Source organism: Triturus cristatus, chromosome 7 (genome assembly GCF_964204655.1).
Source record: "Triturus cristatus chromosome 7, aTriCri1.1, whole genome shotgun sequence".
In the NCBI taxonomy this organism is placed as follows: Eukaryota; Metazoa; Chordata; class Amphibia; order Caudata; family Salamandridae; genus Triturus; species Triturus cristatus.
In genome coordinates this window covers 19224840-19247062 of record NC_140590.1, presented here as the reverse complement: position 1 = coordinate 19247062, position 22223 = coordinate 19224840, and the positions used below count along the sequence as shown (strand labels likewise).

The 22223-nt window shown below is 44.5% G+C and overlaps 1 protein-coding gene across 1 annotated transcript in view; it reads left to right on the top strand.

Moving 5' to 3' along the window:
• The window catches only part of LOC146808702 (cell adhesion molecule CEACAM16-like), a 99931-nt gene that overhangs the window by 66795 nt on the left and 10913 nt on the right, over nt 1-22223 (top strand). The window contains exon 2 of the mRNA XM_085614216.1: nt 1970-2063. Coding sequence (XP_085470342.1) covers nt 1970-2063 — 94 coding nt within the window. The remainder of the gene's footprint in view (nt 1-1969; nt 2064-22223) is intronic.

The window sequence follows — 22223 nt, the reverse complement described above, 5'->3', positions numbered from 1 at the left end:
TATTACCGCATACACTCTCACCTGTATACAAGGCAGAGTATGCAGTCTGTGTACCCCCACCCCTGTGGAGCGCCACAAGGCTCACTGCATATACTCTCACCAATACACAAGGGAGAGTATGCAATCTTTGTACTCCCACCCATGTGGGGTGTCACAGGGCTCAGTGCATACAATCTCAGTTGCCAACAGAGAGTATGCAGTCTTTGTGCTCACACCCATGTGGAGCGCAACAGGGCTCGGAGAATACACTCTCATCTGGATACAAGGGAAAGTATAGAGTCTTTGTACTCCCACCCATATGGAGCACAACAGGGCTCAGTGCATACACACTCACCAGTATACAAGGGAGAGTATGCAGTCTTTTTACTTCCACCCACATGGAGCGCCACAGGGCGCATCGCATACACTCTCACCTGTTTACAAGTCAGAGTATGCAGTCTTTATACTCCAACCCATGTGGAACACCACAAGGCTCAGTGCATACACTCTCACAAGTATACAAGGGGTGGTATACAGTCTTTGTAATCCCACCCGTATGGAGCACCACAGGGCTCAGCGCATACACTCTCACCAGTATACAAGGACAGATTATGCAGTCTATGTACTCCCACTCATGTGGAGCAACACAGGCCTCAAGGCATACACTCTCACAAGTATACAAGGACAGAGTATACAGTCTTTGTACTCCCACGCATTTTGAGCACCACAGTGCTCAGCGCATACACTCTCACCAGTATAAAAGGGAGAGTATGCGGTCTGTACTCTCACCCATGTGGAGTACCACAGCGATCATCGCATCCGCTCTCACCAATATACAAGGGAGAAATGAAGTCTTTGTACTCCTACCCATGTGGAGCGCCACAGGGTTCAGCGCATACACTCTCACCAGTATACAAGGGAGAGTAGGCAGTCTTTGTACCCCCACACATGTGGAGTGCAACAGGGCTCAGCGCATACACTCTCACCGGTATACAAGGGAGAGTATGCAGTCTTTATTAACCCTGGGCATAGTTTGCGTAGTAGCGCTGTGCGTAGTGCACTTCGCACTACGTGAGCTACGCGTAGCACTATGCAAACTGCGTAGTGCGGTAGGGAAATGCTGTTCGCAATTATTGCACAGTGCCGGAAGCTTGTCAGCACTGTGCAATCATTGCAAACGGCATCTTGCACAGTGCAAGCAGTAGTTTTCTGCCGCTCGAGAAGATTTTTACTCGAGCGGCAGCTTTCTCAACGCGGACTGGATGTTTCTCATCGCGAGCGGTCGCGAGCATACGCGACCACTCGCAATGAGAAACCTGACCTCCCCGCGTTAAGAATCTCGCCGGGAGGTTTATTTTCCATACTCGCGATCAGCAACTTGATGTTACTGATCGCGAACGAGGAAAACGTCTCGCCAGGATGTCATTTTGCTCGCTCGCAGTTGCAATCTTGATGTTGAGGACCACGAGTGAGCAAAAAATGCCAACTACGCTACGTGTTTTTGCACTGTGCTACGTGCAATTTGCGTAGCGTGTAGTTGCGCAAACTACGCGATTGTAGCATAGTTTCCTGCCCAGGCCTAGTCTTTATACTCCCACCCATGTGATGCACCACAGGGCTTGAGTCATACACTCTCACCAGTATACAAGAGAGAGCATGCAGTCTTTGTACTTCCACCCATGTGGAGCACCACAGGGCTGAGAGCATACACTAGCACCAGTATACAAGGGAGAGCACGCAGTCTTTGTTCTCCACTCATAAAGAACGCCACAGTTACATCCCCTATACTCTCAGTGCATCACGTTAATGGTTATGTGACAGTAGGTGTTGATAAAGAGGGCCTAAATTACAGAGTAGCGGTTGCACATGAGAGTCATGAAGCCCCCGTACACTGAAGGATGGTGTGTACAGAGACTCCCTGACACAAGCATATGTTAAATATATAGCAATAAATGACTTTCTGACCCTTCCCTCTCTCTTTGTTTTTCAGAAAAATCCCGTTCTCCACATAATAGCAGTCCAGGTCGCTCAGTTGGATATGTCGTTGGCATTGTGATTGGCGTGCTAGCGGTGGTCATCATTGTGTAAGTGTGCATAGAGACTCGTGCCAAGATATCTCCATATGTGGCTTCAGTCCACTAATGGTTCCCAGCTGTTCCTCAGTGTTTCCTTCCTGGGGTTAACCCCCTCTCCCTTCATCTTCAGCGTCTGCCTCTAGTCCTGCCTCAGTTTTTCCTTTCTGGGATTAAACCCCTTCTCCGTTCATCTTCAAGCTCTGTTTCTAGCTTTTCCTCAGTTTTTCCTTTCTGGGATGAACCTCCCTCTCCCTTCATCTTCAGGGTCTGTTTCCAGCTCTTCCTCAGTGTTTCCTTTCTGGGATTAACGCCCTCTTCCTTTGTCTTCAGGGTCTGCCTCTAGTCCTTCCTTAGTGTTTCCTTTCTGGGATTAATCCCTCTCTCACTTCATCTTCTGGCTCTGTATCTAGCTCTTCCTCAGTGTTTACTTTCTGGGATTAACCCCTTCTCGTTTCATCTTCAAGCTCTGTTTCTAGCTCTTCCTCGGTGTTTCCTTTCTGGGATTAACCCCCTCTCCCTAGATTTTAAAGGCCTGCCTCTAGTCCTTCCTTAGTGTTTCCTTTCTGGGATACCCCTTCTCTCCCTTCATCTTCTGGCTCTGTATCTAGCTCTTTCTCAGTGTTTCCTTCCTTGGATTAACCCCCTCTCCCTTTGTCCTCAATGTAGGAGAGTAGGATATGCTTCACATGGGTACCCCCACTGTTTCACTGTTTTTCGACCTTAGTCTGGCTGTGGCCCTGCTAATCAGGACCCCAGCCTAGCTGCTTCCTCTCTAAAATGGTTTCCATGTACATTAGGTACATTTCTAATTGGATTCTGGAGTGCCTTATAAGCCCCTAGTATATGGTATACTATGTACCTAGGGCATAGGTACTTCAGAGGCCTACCAGGGGCTGAAGCATGTATTATGCCACCCCTGGGAAGCACTCCAAAATGACACCACAGGTCTGCTACTGCAGCCTGGGTAAGGTGGTGCTTGCACCCCTTACAGTGGTATAGGCTACCTATATCGCTACCATTGCACACATATATAAAACCTATAAGTCACTCCTATGGCAGGCCTTAACAATCTTGAAGGCAGAGTGCTTGGTTTTTATGTGAGAGGGTGCCCCTGCATGAGCAGAGCCCCTCTGCAGCGTTCGGAGTACCTCCTCTGATGCTGTTTGTGGTGCAGCCTGACCATATACTCTTAAGTGCATTATAACCTCGCGGTAAATGCTAACTTGGGGATGGCTGCACGAAAACATGTCGTGTTTGGTGTAAAACGCTTTGGAATGCTACCCCCCCCCCACCAGTTCTGGCGGCGGGGGGTAGCATTCCACCCTTCTAGAGGGAGAGACATGTTCACATTGGTCTAACCCAGTAGGACTTTCTACAGCCCTGGCATCACAAAATGGATGCCTCTGCCAGAGACACGGGTCTGGCCTCCTGTTGCTGACCGAAACTCTGGCAGGGGAGGCCTGGACAATAGGTTTCCTGTCCCAGGGAGGTGTAACCACCTCCCCAGACAGGCAGATGTGTGTTGGGGCTGGGCGGGAGCCCTCTCTGGTGCTTTGAAGTCCTGCACTGGGGGCACACTTGGTGTCCCTGTGCATAGTCCAGTTCAAACCGGTTGCAGGGGCTACCTGCCCCTACTCTAGCGTGAAACTGGACAAAGGAAATGGGTGTAACCACCCCTCTTTCCAAACCCTCCCATAGGTGGCTCCCTAGAGTATGTCCAACCCCCAAGCTTAGTATAAGTATGGAAACCCAGTCCTTGCGACTTTAGATTACCCTGGACGAAACTCTGCAACATATATCCTGGACCTTCGATGTTCTACTTTGCTTAGAAGACTGAAGAAATATTCCTTGGGGACAAGGAGTGACTCCCCTGCTTGGCAGGCACCAAAGAAGCAACTGACCAGTCTGCATCGCTGAAGCTCCCGCCGGACGCCGAAGTCTTTGAATCACCAGAGGTGGATTTCCAGACTTCCCTGAGGATACCCTGAGTCCACAGCAAAGCTGAGGCCTGTGGCTATCGTGGGTGATGTGGAAACATGAACCCTGGACACCGTAATCTTTTGCAGCTCCATCATCTTCCTGGTCTTCCTCGAAGTTCTGCTTTGGGCTCCTAGTAGCCACTTCCTTGAGCATTTCCTGCACCGAAGATTTCTGGCCTCCACTCCACGAGTGACCCGTGGGCCAGTTTCCAGTGCGACCGCTTGAGGCTTGTTCGTGATCGCTAGCCCATTGGCTAGTAGGTCCCCACGAAGACAACTCCTCTTCTTCTTGGGCTGGGTGAGTCCCCCAGACCTTGCTGGTTTGCACCGTCGTCCTTTCTCTGATTTCAAGTGACTTGCCGTTGCCAAGGCTTGTTGGATCCAATCTGGTCGCCGACACCGCAGCACTCGACAGACTTTGTGGGACAGCTAGAATCCAGCTCCTGGTTGTCATCGGCACCTTCTAGACCTTTTGGCTGAAGAGTCAAGACACCCGTCAACTCACTTGAAGCACCCGACATCTGTGGGCATTGGTCAATCGTGCCCTTGGTCACTGGTAAGTGACCCAGACTCTGTCCCCTCTGCTTTCAGGTTCCTTCCATCCTAGATTCAGGCTTGGATCGCTTTAGACACTTCTCCTCTTCACGGCAGCAGCACTTCTTCGCCAGCTTCCATTGAAATCGACGACGCAACCCGACACCAAAAGACACCTATGCACCCGGCTTCCCTGGGTGAGGTAACACGAGTACTCTGGTGCTCCCGTGGGTGCTAGCCCTAGAACTTCTTAAGACCAAAAGGGTTTGGTCCTGACTCGTTTCTAAGTGTCCCTAATCTTTAAATTTCCAACTGCGACATTGCCCATAGAAGCTAACGGGAACCCGCGGCTGTGTTCACACACTGCACACGGCCGCCGTGGGTCCCCTGTGTCACTACCTTGGGTGGTTCCTTGGGTTCCCAGCGATTCTACAGGCCCTAGGCCTTGTGTCTAGTTCAGTTGTGGTTCTTAAACCACTTTTTTGTTGTATGGTTTGGTATGCCCCTAGGGCCCAAATGTGTATTTTTTTTGCAATTACTGTTGATTGCTAACTTGTAACTTAAGTACTTCAAACTCCAGTCTCATAAAGAGACTAGAGGGGTGTGTTTTATCTTAAATACATATATTTTAAATATATACCTGGTGTGGTTGTCCTTTCATTTGGTCATTCAAGAGATTATAGACTGGTAAAACAAGCTGCTTTACATTCCTTCAAGACTTAGCCTGAAGGCTGCTCTCCATAGCTACTACCACTAGGATAGCTTTCAATAAAGGTTGTATTTAAACTATCACCATAGGGGGTTGTTTGGACTGATACAAGGTGCCCACTAGAACTAGTGGACAGCATATACCAGGCCAACTTCTCACACTCAAGGTCTGCCTCTAGTCCTTCATTAGTGTTTACTTCAAGGGATTAATACCTACCTCCCTTCCTCTTCAGGGTTCATCTCTAACTCTTCCTCCATGATCTACCTCATAAATCATCCCTGTCTTCCTTTCCCTTTAATATCTATCTCTGCCACTCTCCTCTGACCCCCTAATTCTTTGCATGCTAAGTGGGCTGAACGAGGCAGGGAAGAAAATATACAGGGAGACAGAAGTGAGCGATGCACAGCTGAGGTAAGGGTACACCATCATCACACAGCTGAGGGAAGGGTACACCATTGTCACACGGCTGACATAAGGGTACACCATTGCCACACAGCTGAGGTAAGGGTACACCATAGTCGCATGGCTGAGGTAAGGGTAATTGATTGCTAAAAGATTCTGTGACTGTTTAATTTCAATTTTTGATTGATTGGTTAAATAAATTTTTAAGGACATGCAAAGATGAGCAACTCAACAATTGTATCGAAATTGTGACCCATTGTGTATGTTTTTGTATGACCTTGATAATGTGAATAGTCATATTTACGCGGTGCAACCAGATATCAAGTGAAGAGTCACAAGCATATATTGTGTAATTCAAAGGGCCGGCTACCTCTCTCTGGTGTGCACGCATACTAGTTTAGTTTGTTTTATTTATTGGAATAAAGGTTCGCAGAGAGGTGTGCACAACCACATTTATTCTGAGGTAAGGGTACTCCATATTCACATGGATGAGGTAATGGTACGCCACCGTCACACGAATGAGGTAAGAGTACACCATTGTCCCACGTCTGATTTAATGGTACACCATCGTCACATGGCTAAGGTAAGGGTACACCCTTGTCACACGGCTGTCATAAGGGTAAACTGTTGTCACACGGCTGACATAAGGGTACACCATTGTCACATGGCTGAGGTAAAGGTACACAATTGTAACACGGCTGAGGTAAGAGTAAACCATCATCACGCAGCTGAGGTAAAGGTGCACCATCATCATACGGCTGAGGTAAGGGTACAACATCTTCACACAGCTAAAATAAGGGTGAACCATCATCATACAGCTGACATAAGGGTACACCATCTTCACATATCTGAGGTAAGTGTACACTATTGTCACACGGCTGACATAAGGGTACACCATCATCACACAACAGAAGTGAGGATACAGCATCATCACATGACTGAGTTAAGGGTATACCATCATTACACAGCTGAGGTAAAGGTACACTATTGTCAGACCACTGATATAGAGTACATCTTCACATGGCTGAGGTTTTGGTGCACCATCATCACATGGCTGAGGTAAGGGTACACTATTGTCACATGGCTGACGTAAGGGTACAATGTCAGCACACGTCTTAGGTAAGGGCACACCATCGTCACATGGCTCAGGTACACCATGGTTACATGGCTGAGGTAAAGGTACATCATCCTCACACGGCTAAGGTAATGCTTTACTATTGTCAGACTGCTGACATCAGGGAACATCATCATCACACAGATGAGGTAACGGTACACAATCTTCACACTGCTGAGATAAGTGTACACCATCGTCACACATCTGAAATAAGGGTAAACTATTGTCACGTGGCTGACATAAGGGTACACCATTGTTAGACGGCTGAGGTAATGTTACACCATAATCACATGGATGGGGTTAGGGTACCCTATTGCCACATCGCTGAAGTAAGGGTACACCATCGTCACACGGCTGAGGTAAGGGCTCATCATTGTGATATGGCTGAGATAAGGGTACACCATTGTCACATGGGTGTGAGGTAAGGGAACACCATCATCAAATGGCTGAGGCAAGGGTACAACATAATCACACGGATGAGGGAAGGGAACACTATTGTCAAACCGGTGAGGTAAGGGCACACCATCGTCACACAACTGAGGTAACCATACACCATTGTTGCACAGATAAGGTAAGGGTATACAATTGCCACACTACTGACGTAAGGGTACCCCATATCTACAAGGCTGAGGTAAGGGTACACCATAGTCACACGGCTGAGCTAAGGTTAGACCATCGTCACATGGCTTAGGTATGGGTACGAGAGATAAAGGACAACAATTCTCAACTGGTATAATTATACAGGAAAATTATAAATGCATGTACATGACATAATCAGGGAGGAGAAAGGGAGACTGTTGAGTTAAAAGCGGTGCTGTAAAGGTTGGGGCGGATCGGGCTCATGAGAACAAATCTGGGAGGAGAAAAGGGAGCATCAGTGGATCCAAGTTGGAGGAACGATCTCATCGATGATGGTGCGATCCGGAAAAACGGCCATGTCAGGAGTAGAACATCGGCGGGATATGAGGTTGAAAATCCTTTGTGGTGTCCCGAGTGCTTACCGGATGTGAATCCTTGGTAGCAGGGAGGGACTGAATCCAGGTAGCAGCGAGGGCGTCGGGGATACTGTTCCTCGTTGAGCGTGTGAATCAGTTAACTCAACAACCCGGTCCTGAAGATGATCCTGAATCAGAGGATCGAAACGCCGTTGACCGTTCAGTGCAAATAATAGCGCACTTTTTCTCTGTGGTTCCTCCTAAATAATTGTCTTCATTGTAAATACTTGTTCATTCATCACTTGAACCACAATATACTCACTGTATATATTTTGTCACTAATGTTTTGTTGCGCCGTCTTTCGCTGATTCCACATTGTCACTTGCGTCGCCACTTTGTGTGTCACTTACACATTCAGCACCAAGTCCAATTCGGGTTGTGTTCACTTGCATTTCTTGCTTACAGTGTTGTTACAACTGTATTTTGCTTTAATTTATCTTTATGATTATAAACATTTGATGCCTAGTGCATTTTTCAAAAAGATTTTTTGCCTGTGTCTCCCTTTCTCCTCCCTGCTTATGTCATGTACATGCATTTATAATTGTCCTGTATAATTATACCAGTTGAGAATTGTTGTCCTTTATCTCTCGTACCTACCCACATCTCAACGTGGTCTATGGGTTATACTCCTGTTGATATATATAAAATCAGGTATGGGTACACCATTGTCACACTGCTCAGGTAAGGGTACACCATCAACACACGTCTCAGGTAAGTGTACATGATTGCCACATGGCTCTAAAGGTACACCATCATCACACAGCTCGGGTAAGTGTTTACCATTGCCACAAGGCTCAGTTAAGGGTACGCCATCGTCAAACAGCTGAGGGAAGGGTACACCATCGTCACATGGGTGACGTAAGTGTACACCATCATCCCTTGTCTGAGGTAAGAGTACACTATCGTCACAAGACTGAGGTCAGGGTGAACCATAGTCACACAGCTGACATAAGGTTGCACCATCATCACACAGATGAGGTAAGCATACACCATCATCACACGACTGAGGTAAGGGTGCACCACCTTTACACAGCTGAGGTAAGAGTACAGCATTGCCACATGGCTGAGGTACGTGTACACCATTGTCACACGGCTGAGATAAGGGTACACTCTCATAGTATTTTAGGGTGCATGCCACTTTGGATTATAGTTGTTGCCTTAAATAATGTTACCAGATAAGGAATAAGCCACTAGAAATACTCAAAGTGAATGCCTTAGAATTTACACAACATTAGCCACTTGTTTATCCTCTCAAATGAGCGGTGTAAGCCCTCTAGTAACATAATCTCCCTAGAGGTGAAGGACAGAAAAAATGTCCAGGGATGCTGCTGCTATACTGAGGGGCTCCTCACAGTCCAGGCCCGGTGCTGCCAGAGAAGCCTGCTCACACCCAGTGGGACATACGTCTCTTCAGAACATCTGGAGTACTGGAGAAGCATCTTCCATGTTGTGTAGAATTCACGTGGATCCATTTGAACCGGTAACTTTTGGCGCCTTTATTCATTGTTGTGGAATTTCCTTTCATCCGTTTACAATGTGGTGTGTGATTCCAGCATTTTTTATACCAAAAACGACAGAGTTCTATCCAGCCAGTTTAGAGATGGTCTTCACTAAATGACGAATGGCCACACTATGGGGCATATCAACAACAACCGGCGATAATTATCGCTGAGCGCACTTAGCGCTCAGATAATTATCCCCGGCTAGCGCCGATTTTTATCGCTGAGATAGCGTGCTATTAGCAACGCTTATCTCAATAGCGATAAAAATCCTGGTGCTAAGTGGCTAACATGAGATTATCGCTGGAAACCCAGCGATAATCTCACGTTAGCTTGTTGATAGGGACAGACAAACTTAGCCATGATATCCTCCTTCCATAGGATATCCTGGCTAAGTCAGAAAAATACCAGACGTAAAAAAGCAGCGTTAACCGCGGTTAGCGCTGCTTTTTTTGTCTCTAACAGGGTTAGCGATATTCTTGATAATAGGAGAAATGTCGCTTAGCGACATTTCTCCTAATATTTTACTCTGGAACGCCCCCTTTGCATCTCATTAGAGATGCAAGGGGAAGCGTAGAGTAAAAGGGTGCTAACATGCGAATTTGCATGTTATCACCCTGTTGTTGATAGGGTGCTAGTTTTATCTCTGCTTTTTTGGCTTTTAAAGCCAAAAAAGCAGAGATGAAGCCCTTGTTGATATGCCCCTATGTATCATAATGGCTGATGCCCTTACAACCCAGGAGAATGGATTCTGAAGGTTGTAGGGTTGTCGTGCTCATGCAGGGGCACCCTCACACTTAGAACTGAGCACCCTGCCTTCAGGATTGAAAGGCCTGACTTAGGGGTGACTTATAGGTTTTAAGTGCAGTGACCTCAGATACAAGCAATTTATATCTGTCATAACAGGTGCTAGCACTAGCTTACACAGGCTGCAATGGCAGGCCTGTAGTCACAGTTTGAGTGGTCTCCCATGGGTGGCATAATACATGCTTCAGCCCATGGGGGACCCCTGGGGTATCTATCTATGCGCTGGGTACCTCAGTACCATATACTAGGGACTTATAAGGGTACACCAGTAGGCAATCTGGGATGTACCTAAGTACTCACCATAACGAAGTTAGGGGAGAAAGCACAGAGACTGGGGTCTTGATTAGCAGGATCCCAGTTAGACTGATCAGAAACAGCATAACACAAGGCAAGATGTGGGGTAATCATGTAGAAGGAGCCTACCTTCCTAAAGTACACCATCGCCACATAGCTGAGGTAACGTTACACCATTGTCACAAGGGTGAGGTAAGGGTATACCATTGTTACATGACTGAGGAAACGGTACACCATTGTTACACGACTGATGTAATGGTCCACCATCACATCACGGTTAAGGTGATGGTACACCATTACCACACGTCTCAGGTAAGGGTACACCATTGTTACATGGCTGAGGTAATGGTACACCATCGTCACACAGATGAGGTAAGGGTACACCATCTTCACATGGCTGAACTAAGGTTACTCATTTAGTCACAGGGCTGAGCTATGGGTACACCATTGTTACACGGCTAAAGTGAGGGTACACTATCCTCACATAGCTGAGGTAAGGGTACACTATCATTAGATGACTGACAAAAGGATACACCATCATCTCATGGCTTAGGTAAGGAGACACCATGGTCACATGGCTGAGTTAAGTGTACAACATCATCACATGTCTCAGGTAAGGGTACACAATTGACTCACTGCTGAGGTTGGGGTACACCATTGTCATGCTGCTGAGGTAGGGGTACACTATTGTGACATGGTTGACTTATGTGTACACCATTGTTACACGGCTAATGTAAAGATACACCATCATGACATAGATAAGGCAAGGGTACCCTTTTGTCGCATGGCAAAAGTAAGGGTACACCATCATCAAACATGTGACATAAGTACCCTAATGTCACATGGCTCAAGTAAGTGTACACCATTGTCACGTTGCTGAGGTACGAGTATGCAATCATCACACAGCTGTGTTAAGGGTACACCATCGTCACACGGCTGAGGTAAGGATACATCATCGTCACATGGCTCAGGTAAGGGTACACCCTCATCACGCGTCTGAGGTAATGGTACACCATTGTCAGAACCACTCAGAGCACCCCGGTTCAAGCGCTCTTGATCTGCTCAGTGAATTTGAAGAATAAAAGGTATGGGAGGCAAGGTATATTTCCTTCCCGATTTTTTAGATTGAAAAGATGATCCAAGATGGCCGCCGCTGGTCAGCGGTCTAGTTTCCAGGAGCAGAACGGCAATCGGGAACGTCCAGGTGAGGCGCCTGCAGAAGTGCGCACTTGACCAGAAGACTAGGAGGAAGAAGGTTCGACGGTTGGAGCGGCGCGAAGTTAGTCAGGGAACAAGCGGCGGGCTAACTTCGTCGCGCTTCATATTGGCAGTGCATATTCAGAGGGCGGAGTAGCGCAGGAGAGAGCAGTAGTAAGCTTGTTATTGTTCGAACTTTGTGAGGAGCCTGGAGCTTAGTGAAGCATTACGAGTCCGTTTTGAGCCTTATTTAGAGGGAGCTGAAGATATACTTAAAAGGGCATTAGTCACAAAAGGTTATGTGAAGGAAGTATCATAAATCCTGAGAGTTGTGACGTGTTTTTGGTACACAGTGCTTTTAGTTGCCAGAACTGTATAGAATATAGTAGCCAATTCATTTTCTTCCTACTAGAGGAAAACCCTTCGCAATTAGAGTAGTCGTTTCCATAGGTATTAGGTTTAGAGTACACATTAGCATCGCTGTAGACATCCTAGCCCTTTCTTATCCAGTGCACTAAGAGAAGAGCCAAGTAGGGTCTACTATTAGTATTCCTGTGAGGAAGGATTTTCCCCAGAATTTTTGGTGAATTTTCAGTAGGAGTCTTCTGTACAACTAGTAGGTAAGACCCAACAAATTGAGAGACCAATATCAAGCACATAAACTGATAGAGCAGTAATCACCAATGTCATTGTAGTTGCAGACAAACAGCATATACATCTTACAGAAGAATGAAGAGAGGCACAAGTCACCTAGGAGTCGGGTAGGTGAAAAATGTATAAATAATTATTAAGTGCTAATAGCTTAATAGAAGTTACTTAACCAGATTACTTTTCAGTTCCAAGAAGAAGCAGGCTGGGTCAGAACTAGAAGGCAAGAGAAAAGATAGAAGACCAGAACAGAACCTGAAATCCTGAAGTGGCAGTCTCTTTTCTGTCCCATCCCCTTTCCCCCGGTGGACTCCTTAGCCAGCTGAGTGTTTTCACTAGCTGCAGGAGGCCATAGTGGGGCATTGGGAATTATCGTCTTTCTGCTCCTGTGCATCTGAAGGTTCCAGAAGGCCTATCTGACAGAGTGAAGTGCCCACGTTTGAAATTGCACCTGAGCAGAAATGGCAGAGGGACTAGATTTGAAGAAGTTAGGGGAAGTTTTAGAAGGAATCCAGAAGGAGTTAATAAAAGTCAGGGAAGAGAATAGAGAGCTTAAACAGGATTTAATTGCTTCTCGAAGAGAGACCTCAGATTTGACCTTGAAGATGAATAGTTTAGCTTCTGGTACAAGTTTTAAGAATCCCTCATTACATGAAGATTACACCAGTGATCCAACTGCTTCATCCACTAAAGTTACTACCCAAGTGATCCATTCTTTGTCCCCAGTAATTCCCTTAGCCCCTCCAGAGCACTTCAATGGGGACCCTCAGAAAGCACAAATTTTCCTGACCCAATGTACTTTACATTTTATGTGTCGCCCAGCTGTATTTCCTGATGCACAGTCGCGAGTGGCATTAATAATATCCTATCTTAGCGGTGATGCTGCATCTTGGTCAATGCCTCTTGTAATCCGAAATGACCCAATCTTGTATGATCTAGCTGAATTTAAAAAGGAGTTCCTCAGAATATTTGATCGGCGAAAGGCCTCACAAGCCACAGATAATGAACTGTTGAAAATCAAGCAGGGAAATCGAGATTTAATAGCCTATCTGGCCCAGTTTGACAAGCTAATTGTGGAGACAGAATGGCCAGAGAATAAAAGAGCAGCAGTGTTTTACCGGGGGCTGAAGGATGAGTCGAAAGATGCCTTGGCACAAGTGCCGAATAGACCCACCAAAATTTCTGCGCTTATAGACTTAGTAATGGAAATAGACTTTCGTCAAAATGAACGGAGAGGAGAGAAGAAGAGGGATTTTCGTTCAAGTACGCCGAGGTTTGGTCGAGCCAGAACAGTGAACATTAGAACAAGTGACTCACAGCATGGTTCAGAACCAATGCAAATTGGAACTATCCGTGGCCCTCTTTCCAAAGAAGAAAAAGACAGAAGACGTGCAAATAAGCAATTTTTGTATTGTGGAGGTAGTGGTCATTTTGTACGCAATTGTACAAAGAAGCCAAGACAAACACCGGTGGAAAACGCTCAGCACCATCCGTAAATGGAGTTGGACTGATGGCTGCTGAATTAGAAATAACTCCAAAGGACCATTCCTTGGCTAATGCGCTACAGTCCTCTTCTCCACACCTTATCTTGATGATGACTTTGAAGTTTCGGGAGTTCACCTTGACACAAATTACAGTGATGGTGGATTCAGGAGCAACGGGTTATTTTTGTGATCATAGATTTGCTGAAAGAATTGGATTAAAGGCTATAAGGAAAGAGAAGAGTGAAGCTGTGCGAGCAGTGAACGGCACAAATCTGACCTCTGGACCAATAATTAGCCATACCGAAGCGGTTGAATTGCAAACTGAGGAGGGTCATTGCGAAACTTTGCAGTTCAATTTGATAGATGCTCCCCAATTCGAACTGATCCTGGGGCTCCCGTGGCTTACGGAACAAAATCCGACTATAGATTGGAGCGCACGAACTACCAAGTTGAATTCAAGGTTTTGTAAGGAACATTGTTACCAGCCTAGCGATCAGAAGAGATTGGAAACTCCAGCATTTAACCTGTGTGAAGGAAGAGCGACAATTTGTGTGATTCAAACGACTGAATTACCATCTGTATATAAGGAGTTTCGAGATGTCTTCAGTGAGGTGGAGGCTGAGAAGCTTCCACCGCATAGGGATTTCGATTGCAAAATAGAGCTAGAGCCTGTTTCCAATCTTCCATGCAGCCGAATATATGCTCTAACAGAAAAGGAAGATCGACATCGGAAAGAATATCTGAAGAAATATCTCAGTAATGGATTCATCGGGCCTTCACAATACCCTATCTCCTCGCCTCTTTTCTTCATCCCTAAAAAAGATGGAGATTTGAGGACTTGCATAGATTAAAGGGCGATAAATTGAATAACGGTCAAAAATCGCTACCCTCTGCCCTTAATCTCAGTGTTACTGGATCAAGTGAAAAATGCACAAATTTATACAAAACTAGACTTGAGAGGGGCTTACCATCTTGTTTGAATTAGGCAAGGGGACGAGTGGAAGACCGCATTTAGAACAAAACATGGTCTCTATGAATATCAAGGCATGCCCTATGGGCTCTGTAATGCCCCTGCCGCATTTCAATACTTTATTAATGACGTGTTAAAAGAACATATCGATCAAAATGCAATTGTATACATTGATGATATTTTGATTTACTCAAATTCCGTGGAAGAACATCAAGAACATGTGAAGGGACTTTTGCGGAAATTGCGAGAGAATAGTTTGTATGTGAAACTAGATAAATGCGCTTTTAATGTGAACACAGTAGAATTTCTAGGCTTTGTTTTCGCCCAATGGAATTGCCATGGATACAAATAAGATTAAGGCAGTGACCGAATGGGAATCTCCGAAGTCTGTGAAAGAAGTTCAAAGCTTTATAGGCTTTGCAAACTTCTATAGAAGATTTATCCAAGATTTTTCCAAGAAAATAATTCCCTTAACCAAACTATTGAAGAAAGGAGTTAAATTCAACTGGACCAGTGAATCTGAAGAGGCCTTCTCAAGATTGAAGAAAGATTTTACAACAGCACCGATCCTTTTGCATCCGGATCTAAGTGAACCATTTTATGTAGAAACTGATGCCTCCAATTTAGCATTGGGAGGAGTCTTGTCTCAGAGACAGAAGAGTACGGGACAACTGCATCCAGTGGCCTTTCGCTCACGAAAATTTACCTCAGCAGAAGTGAATTATACAACCACTGAAAAGGAGTTATTGGCCATTAAAGATGCGTTCAAAGAGTGGAGACATTATTTGATGGGTGCACGACACACGGTGACTGTCTTCACAGATCATCGAAACCTGAAATTTTTGAAGTCTGCTAGAAGGTTGACACCTAGGCAACTTCGGTGGTCATTGTATTTCGCTGACTACGACTTTGTGATTACTTACCGACCGGGTTCACAAAATGGAAAGGCAGATGCATTGTCCCGATTAGGCACAGAGAATGTCCTGGAAGAAATTGAAAATCAACCCATAATCGCTGAAGAGAGAATCCTTGGTGCTGTGTTAAGAGGAGACATGGGGGAACCAACATCATATTCCATGGGGCTAGAAGAGATCCGGAAATGGGTGGATCAGGCTACAAGAAGAGAAGTTTGCAAAGGTTTACCATATCATAATGGGGCCCTCTACTTGCCTACTGAAGAGCTGCAACAAAGAGCTTTAAGGGAGTGTCATGATCATGTATTAGCTGGCCATAAAGGTGTCAAGAAGACTGAAGATTTGGTAAAAAGACGCTTTTGGTGGCCCAATATGACTAGAGACATTTATCAGTCTGTATCCACTTGCGACATCTGTGCACGAGGGAAATCAGAAAGGCAGGCCCCAAAAGGTTTATTGAAACCAATGCCCACACCTCCTTACCCTTGGCATCCAGTGACCTTAGACTTAATAGTTGAGCTGCCTTCCAGTCAAGGTTATGACACCATTTTGGTGTGTGTGGAACCTTTCACAAAAATGGCCCATTTTGTCCCCTTAAGAGGGGTCCCAACAGCTGCTAAGTTAGCTCACATCTTTAACCAGACAGTTGTGAGGGCTCATGGTATACCTAGGGTGTTAGTTTCTGACAGGGGTTCCCAGTTTTTATCTCATTTTTGGAGGGCTTTTGCCAAAAAATTAACCATAGAATCCAGGTACACCACTAGCTATCACCCAGAGACAGATGGGCAGACAGAAAGGGATAATTAAGAATTGGAACAGTACCTCAGAAAATGTCTACTAGATAAAGAGGGTGATTGGCCAGAGTACCTTTAGGCAGCAGAGTTCGCTCATAATAATGCGAGAAATGTGTCCACAGGTTATTCTCCCTTTTATTTACACTCTGGTAGACATCCTAATCAATCAATTAATTTCCAAGAAGTGGACGTTCCAGCAGTCAAAGATTTGGTAGAACATTTAACCCAAGTGCATAGTTTAGCCACTAGGAACCTCTGTAAGGCTAAAGAGAGTTACAAGAAATATGCTGACCGAAACAGAAGGAAAGAACCTGATTTCCAAGTTGGAGAAAAGGTTTGGTTAAGTACTAGAAATTTAAGACTAAAAGGTAATCGGAAGCTACAACCCCGATACATAGGGCCATATGCTATTGAAAAGTTAAGTACTAGAAATTTAAGACTAAAAGGTAATCGGAAGCTACAACCCCGATACATAGGGCCATATGCTATTGAAAAAAGATTAATCTCTTTGACCTTCCAATTGAAACTACCAAAATCACTAAAGATACACCCTGTATTCCATGTTTCACTATTAAAAAAGACATCACTAGGGCTAAGAACAGTTACACCTCCTAGACCCATTCAAACAGAGGAAGGAGTTGAGTTTGAAGTCAAGCAAATCTTAGATTCACGAAAGACTAAGGGTCAGGTCTACTATTTGCTAGATTGGAAGGGTTATGGTCCTGAAGAGCGGTCATGGGAGTTGAGTACTGAGGTTCATGCTCCTCGATTGATTAGAGAGTTTCATAAGAAGCATCCAAACAAACCCAAACCGGGAGAGCCTGCTTTGAGAGGGGGTACTGTCAGAACCTCTCAGAGCATCCCGGTTCAAGCGCTCTTGATCTGCTCAGTGAATTTGAAGAATAAAAGGTATGGGAGGCAAGGTATATTTCCTTCTCGATTTTTTAGATTGAAAAGACGATCCAAGATGGCCGCCGCTGGTCAGCGTCTAGTTTCCTGGAACAGAACGGCAATCCAGAACGTCCAGGTGAGGCGCCTGCAGAAGTGCGCACTTCACCAGAAGACTAGGAGGAAGAAGGTTCGACTGTTGGAGCGGCGCGAAGTTAGTCAGGGAACAAGCGGCGGGCTAACTTCGTCGTGCTTTATATTGGCAGTGCATATTCAGAGGGCGGAGTAGCGCAGGAGAGAGCAGTAGTAAGCTTGTTATTGTTCGACCTTTGTGAGGAGCTTGGAGCTTAGTGAAGCATTACGAGTCCGTTTTGAGCCTTATTTAGAGGGAGCTGAAGATATACTTAAAAGGGCATTAGTCACAAAAGTTTATGTGAAGGCAGTATCATAAATCCTGAGAGTTGTGACGTTTTTTTCGGTACACAGTGCTTTTAGTTGCCAGAACTGTATAGAATATAGTAGCCAATTCACTTTCTTCCTACTAGAGGAAAACCCTTAGCAATTAGAGTAGTCGTTTCCATAGGTATTAGGTTTAGAGTACACATTAGCATCGCTGTAGACATCCTAGCCCTTTCTTATCCAGTGCACTAAGACAAGAGCCAAGTAGGGTCTACTATTAGTATTCCTGTGAGGAAGGATTTTCCCCAGAGAGTTTTTGGTGAATTTTCACTAGGAGTCTTCTGTACAACTAGTAGGTAAGACCCAACAAATTGAGAGACCAATATCAAGCACATAAACTGATAGAGCGGCAATCACCAATGTCATTGTAGTTGCAGACAAACAGCATATACATCTTACAGAAGAATGAAGAGAGGCACAAGTCACCTAGGAGTCGGGTAGGTGAAAAATGTATAAATAATTATTAAGTGCTAATAGCTTAATAGAAGTTACTTAACCAGATTACTTTTCAGTTCCAAGAAGAAGCAGGCTGGTTCAGAACTAGAAGGCAAGAGAAAAGATAGAAGACCAGAACGGAACCTGAAATCCTGAAGTGGCAGTCTCTTCTCTGTCCCATCCCCTTTCCCCCTGTGGACTCCTTAGCCAGCTGAGTGTTTTCACGAGCTGCAGGAGGCCATAGTGGGACATTGGGAATTATCGTCTTTCTGCTCCTGTGCATCTGAAGATTCCAGAAGGCCTATCTGACAACCATCCCTACACGGCTGAGGTAAGGGTACACCATGGTCACACAGCTGAGGTAAGCATGCCCTATTTGTCACACGGCTGAAGTAAGGGTACACCATTGTCGCAAGTCTCAGGTAAGGGTACACCATTGTCACACTGCTGAGGTCGGGGAACACCATTGTCACACGGGGATCTCTGACATATTATCGACAGACACATTATCGAACTACACAAATATCGCATCAAATATATCGACATCAAAAATATCGACATTGTATACTTACTTAAAAAACTACACTAATATCGACACTACAATATCGTAATACAATTATATCGATCACACAAATATCGCACACATTAATATCGCAATACTAAATATCGACATGAGTAAATAAATATGACAAATGTCACAAATATCGATAACCAAAATATAGACATCAAGAATATCGTTTTTATAAAAAATATCGACTATTCTAACACTAATAAAACCAATATTTTAAACAACATAAAGACAATATTTTCCCAAAACATACATTTTTCAAATTAGATTCTACTTAAACATAAACATAACATTTATAGCGATCTCAATATTTAACAACATAATAAAAAAACACTGAAATAATTATCACATTGGCATTTCGAACACATTTAAAAAACATTCACTACACATTATAAACAATCTTTTTATATATAATGATTTAAAACTCTCCTCCTTTAAAACTAAATATACTCTTACTTAGCATTTTCTATAAAAGGAAACCAATTAACAACAAAAAAATCAAACCATCCAATAGAAAGGCAACATACAGAAAACAACCAATAACATGGACATTACAAACGTTAAAGGCAGGGAAGGTCCCCTGGGACTTTTTTAATACAACATCTTTATTGCTTCCCTTTAACCTTACTGAAAAACAGCAATTAATGTCCATGAAAGATGCTACATATTCATTGTTACATATTGAAAAATTTGAACCTTTACCTTTCTCTGTAGCGGAATTGGATACAGGCGTGTGGTTATTACATTGGTTGATCACTCTCCCATTCGCGCTTTTCAAGTTTACGTCCTGTATAAAAAACTATGCTCTGGGTAGATATGAACAGCTGGGCACCGCTTTCATACATGATGTTTGGTCCCTCCCTTTTATGTATAGATGTACAAGGGACGGTACTGAGGTTTCTCTGACAGGTGAAGAATGTACAACGACACCTGATCATTCTGTAGTATATAGACACATTCAATTACACAGTGCATACAATGTACAAACTCCAAATTTGGCCTGCGTCATGAAAGGTATCCCAGTGCCAGTGATTACGCCATCTTTCACGCTGCTTGCAAACGGTAGTTATTTAATTCTGAACAATGAAGCTTGCTGCGGGATGTTAGTGGGAATCCCTTACATAGTGACTGTATCGCAGAGACTTGTGTGCTGCAATAATGTTCTATTTCCACCCCCGCATGGGCTGCTGGATGTTTCCATCTGGCCTTAGATTCCAACCTTGAAAGCAGAGTTCAACAAAATGAGCAGAATAAAGGCGCTATTGTCCAAAAAGGAGGTGCCATTGACTTCCTCCGGTGAAACATTTGTCCTTCACGTTGCAAATACGCGTACTGAGGTACAGGCGCTTTTGAATACTGACCTCCCCCTACATTTTGGTGCTTTGATCCAAACAATTTTCAATTCCTCGTCCACGACTGGCCTAGCTCACTTTTTTAAGCTTGTGGGCTCGGGACTCGTGACCTCTTTCCAAACTATTTGTGGTGTGATTGCGGCATTTTTTCACTCTATTTTCTCGAGCATCTTTGGAGGTGTCCCGCTGATTCTGGCGCTTGTGGCAGGAGTGCTGCTTTTACTTTTCATACTGCGAAATGGCTGCTCTTTCTGTGCCACACGACAACGTGTCCCGTCTGCATCTTCTCCGTGACAGGATGCTTGAATATTATGGTACGCTACCATTGGCGACTTTGAGCCTGGCGTATGGATTATCCTTCCGGTATTCCTACTTCACCTGCGTACAGCCAGTCTTTCACTGCCTAGATTGTCCCTTTGAATGGCCTTTGGATTTGTGCTTAACCAACATGGTGTCTCCGGTGCCGGATTATGATCGACTGATGAGGCCCTTAGTGTCTCACGAGTTTGCCTGTTCTGGTGTTCGGATTATGGCCTGTGGTGCGGCGCATGGTATCCTGGGTAATTGGGACATCGCAAGAGCAGCCTATAATTTCTTGAATATGAGCTATCTGGAGGAACAATTGGGTTGCCCTCTGATTGTGCTAGAGGCTCCGCTCATTGAAGAACATGTATGTTCCTTTTCTTTGATTAATTGGATGGCTGAAACTTTTCATGGCTCTGCAAACGATTTCTTGTTGGAAGCAGTGGCCACGTATGCTGCATATACGTTCATGGATTGAGTAAACTGTGGTCCTCTATGTTTTTTCCCCCGTGCCTTTGGACTGCTGTCCACATAAACAATTTTTAATTTTTCCCATCACATGTTTGTGGTTTTTTTCTCCCCTTTTCGATTTTCATGTTTTCTACTTTTGCCTGAACTATAAATTGTTTATTAATTGAATACGCCTTGTTCTGCTCTGTCGAAACTGAACTTTGCATTCTCTTTTTTCTTGCCTACTGTATAGTGCTTCCATCAAGGGGGCATGTAGTGAGGACTCCCTTAATACGTACATACATTGTGAAGTTAGCATAACCGCGTTAGATGTTAGAAATCCATCTTGCCGCTTTTGCGCACGACACTGCGTTTACATGTTATTGCTTAAACAAACTGCTGACTCGAGCTTTGCCTCACACGGAAGCAATCTGTTATTACCATCCCGAGCTCTGCGCATGGACCTTGGTCTGTACATGGCGTGACAAAACAGTCTGGGTCGTTAGACAAAGCATGTTTTCCACTCCAGGTTGATCGACCCACTATTTATCCATAACACACAGGCAGCTGCGAATACCTGAAAGTTGGTGCTTTTAATAATGCACACATCATGTTTAATATTCAGACCGAAGACGAGCCTTCCTGCGAGAAGACTTCTGATGCTCCTGTGATGTGATTTCACTAAGCTGATCTTTGAGGTATGGGGTCCCCTATTGAAGCCTAAGAGACCTTCTATTAGCATAATAATAATATTAGCTTGTAAGTAAAGGGAAGGTGATATTATCCACTGTCATTATAATATGATCACCCCTTTTATATTCTATGGTATTGTAACGAAGCTGATGGTTTTGATTTTAATCATTTGTCTGCTTGTATTAGCCAACCTACTGCATTTTAGGACACGTGGTCTATAAAAATAAACTCTTTTTATTTTCCCCGTGTCTCTGTTGATTCTTCTTGTGGACTGATGTGAGAATAATATACGGACAGGTATTTCGGATTCCCACCATTCCTGAGAGGATACTGAGTCGCTAGTTCTGTGTTGTCTTTTCATTGTGATTTCTGAGCCTAATCTCGGATAACGAATGGGACACTAATACTAGCCAGAGACTGGGTTCTGGGTTCTGAGGTGAGTTTCTGGTACACCACAATTGACTGAGTTGGCAGTATGTGCTGGACACTGAACTAAATTAATTTACTATTCCCACTCCAGTCTATATTAAATTAAAATAAGTGCTGGACACTGAACTTAATTAATTTACTATTCTCACTCCAACCTATATTTAATTAGAGTATGTGCTGGACACTGAACTGAAATAATTTACTATTCCCACTCCAATCTATATTTTAGTAAAATAAGTGCTGGACACTGAA